The sequence below is a fragment of the Trypanosoma conorhini genome, assembly GCF_003719485.1.
Source record: "Trypanosoma conorhini strain 025E chromosome Unknown Tco_14.4_contig_01515, whole genome shotgun sequence".
Classification (NCBI taxonomy): domain Eukaryota; phylum Euglenozoa; class Kinetoplastea; order Trypanosomatida; family Trypanosomatidae; genus Trypanosoma; species Trypanosoma conorhini.
Window position 1 is genome coordinate 1 of NW_021705609.1, and position 2,151 is coordinate 2,151.

General features: G+C 65.8%; 2 protein-coding genes across 2 annotated transcripts, besides 1 other annotated feature; one reads left to right on the forward strand and one right to left on the reverse strand.

Annotated features, from left to right (window-relative positions):
- On the forward strand, positions 1–639 carry Tco025E_10176 (uncharacterized protein; the record flags this gene model as incomplete). The annotated part of the gene is made up of 1 exon (XM_029376961.1): positions 1–639. A coding segment is annotated over one exon (639 nt), but the record flags the coding sequence as incomplete, so codon positions are not given.
- Positions 640–960: 321 nt separating this feature from the next.
- Tco025E_10177 (uncharacterized protein) lies at positions 961–1,323 on the reverse strand (the record flags this gene model as incomplete). The annotated part of the gene is made up of 1 exon (XM_029376962.1): positions 961–1,323. The coding sequence occupies one exon, from the start codon at positions 1,321–1,323 to the stop codon at positions 961–963; it is 363 nt and encodes a 120-aa protein (XP_029222929.1).
- A 776-nt stretch (positions 1,324–2,099) lies between these two features.
- Positions 2,100–2,134: a microsatellite.
- The last annotated feature ends 17 nt before the right edge of the window (positions 2,135–2,151 follow it).

Here is a 2,151-nt window from a genome sequence, read left to right on the forward strand (position 1 = left end):
AGAGAAAAGCGAAAATCAAAAACACCCCTTCAAGCACGGGAGAGGGACGTTTGGCCCACATGGGCTCCCACGAAAAAAGAAGGCACTCACGCATGGTATGCGTCGTCCCTGCGAGGAGGCGTGCGGGTGTGCGGTAGCCCCCGGAATCAGCAAGCGGCGAAGGCCACGGCGGCCGCGAGCGGCCGTAGCAACGTCGCAAGCACAAACGAACCGACGGAGGCACTGCTCTGTCCGCGTGTGTCGGAATCCTGCCCCCAGTGGCGCTGGCTGCATTTGGGGCCCCGCCAGCCCCGCCGGCGGAAGCGGTGCGGCTGGACGCGTCGGAGCGGCCCTGCTAAGCTGCGGACGCTTGCGACCCTTCGGCCTCACGCGGCTGATCGGGTGCCGCGGCGCCTCGGTCTCCCTCCTGCAGCGGCTGCTCCCCACCACGGCTTTGGGGCGCTGCTTCGCCCTCCCTCTCCTCCGCCCCACTTGCACTCACCCCAGCTGCGAGGTCCTCGCTTCCGCGGTCTCGCCCTGCAACTCTGCGCCCTTCGGGCCTTCTGCCTTCGTCCCCAGTTTGCCCCCCGCAGCGAATCCCTTCGCGCCCCCTTCGGGCCCATCCGTGTGCACGACTCCCGCGGCTCCCCTGGGCGTTGACACCTCGCACTGCGTCAGCGCGCCAGGTAAGTAGCTGCTCGAAACAGTGGCAGACACGCCCAAAGCCCCGTTATTTGCTTTGAGCCACCGCCTGCGCACCCCACTGCCCTCCTTCGTCTTGCACACCAACGTGGAGGCAAGCACCTCTTGCGCCACGGCTGAAGAGCAGCGACCGCTGGGCGACGCGGCGGAGCCGTACAGAGTCCCGGCCCAGGCGCAGAGGGAGTCACTATCGTTGTAAATGGCCCCACTCCTCCTGAAAGACGCTTCCAAACTGAATGCGCATTTCTGCCAGGCACTCTCGCCGGGGACACGCCAAATTCACGTGTCGGCGGCGTCCGCACACGAGAAATCCACCGGCACATCCACCTCCTTCTCGGCCGCCGCGACGCACGCGGAGGCGCAGCCGCAGGCGCAGAGCAGCGCGAGGAGCGCCAGGGCGCACACCGCACGGCGCCGCACCGTCAGCGCCATCAGTAAAAACAGCGGCGGTGGTGGTGGCAGTAGCGTCGCAGCGGAGCCAGTGGGCTGCGGGGCAGCGGCGAAGAAGAAACAGAGAGAGAAATGGGGAGCGCGGTGGGGTGCGGCGCAGAGAGTGAGGGCAGGGAGAGGGAAGGAAGAAAAAGGCGGCGGCCCGCCAAGTTCACGCAGCTGCGTCCCGCAGCCACACGAAAAGAAATTCATTCCGCCCCCGCCCCACGCAGACGTCTTTGGCGGTGCCACGGCATTTGGGAGAAACACACAACGTGAACCTAAAAAACAGTGCTGCCGCAAGGTCACGGGGCACGGCGCCTCCTCCTCCCCGCAGCAGCGCAGCCCGCCGGCTGTGCCTCGTGCCCGCAGGCAAATAAACACACAAATATATATTTTTTAAAAAATAGCCCCTTCCAGCACTTCCGTATAAACGCAGTCCGCTGCTGCACTCCGCTGCTCACTTCCCCAACGCCGCCGCCCACATCCACGGAATTGCAGCACCTCCGCGCCGCGTGCGTGTTGGAGTGTTCTCCCTGCACGCTGCACGCAAACAACACCCCCCACCAACACCCATCGGCAACAGTTTTCCCAGCCGCTTAAAATATACACCTCGTCCTCCACTCACCGGGCCGCTGCTGCGCTGTGCCGGCGGTAGTGTTGCGATGCGCATCCGCCGCTGCGAACCGCAGCGCAAACAAACTCCTCCCCCGCCGGGAACCCACAAAACAACAAAAAAAGGCGGCGCCCAAGAGCAGAGCGTCTTCGGCCGCCGCTCCCGCGCAGCTCCCCGCACGTTGCGTCCGTCCACCCTCTCGGCCTGAAGGCTCCTGCGGCACCCACATCGCTAAGCCCCTCCCCGGGACGCAACGCCGGGGACGCCCGCAACACGCAGCGCCGTGCCTGCCGTCCTGTTGGCGGCCGCAGCCCTGCGCGAGCCCCTCCCTATTTTTTTCTGCCGCGCCCGCAGAAGGCCCTCCTCCCCCAGCGTGTGTGTGTGTGTGTGTGTGTGTGTGTGTGTGTGGGTGGGTCGGGCGGCGC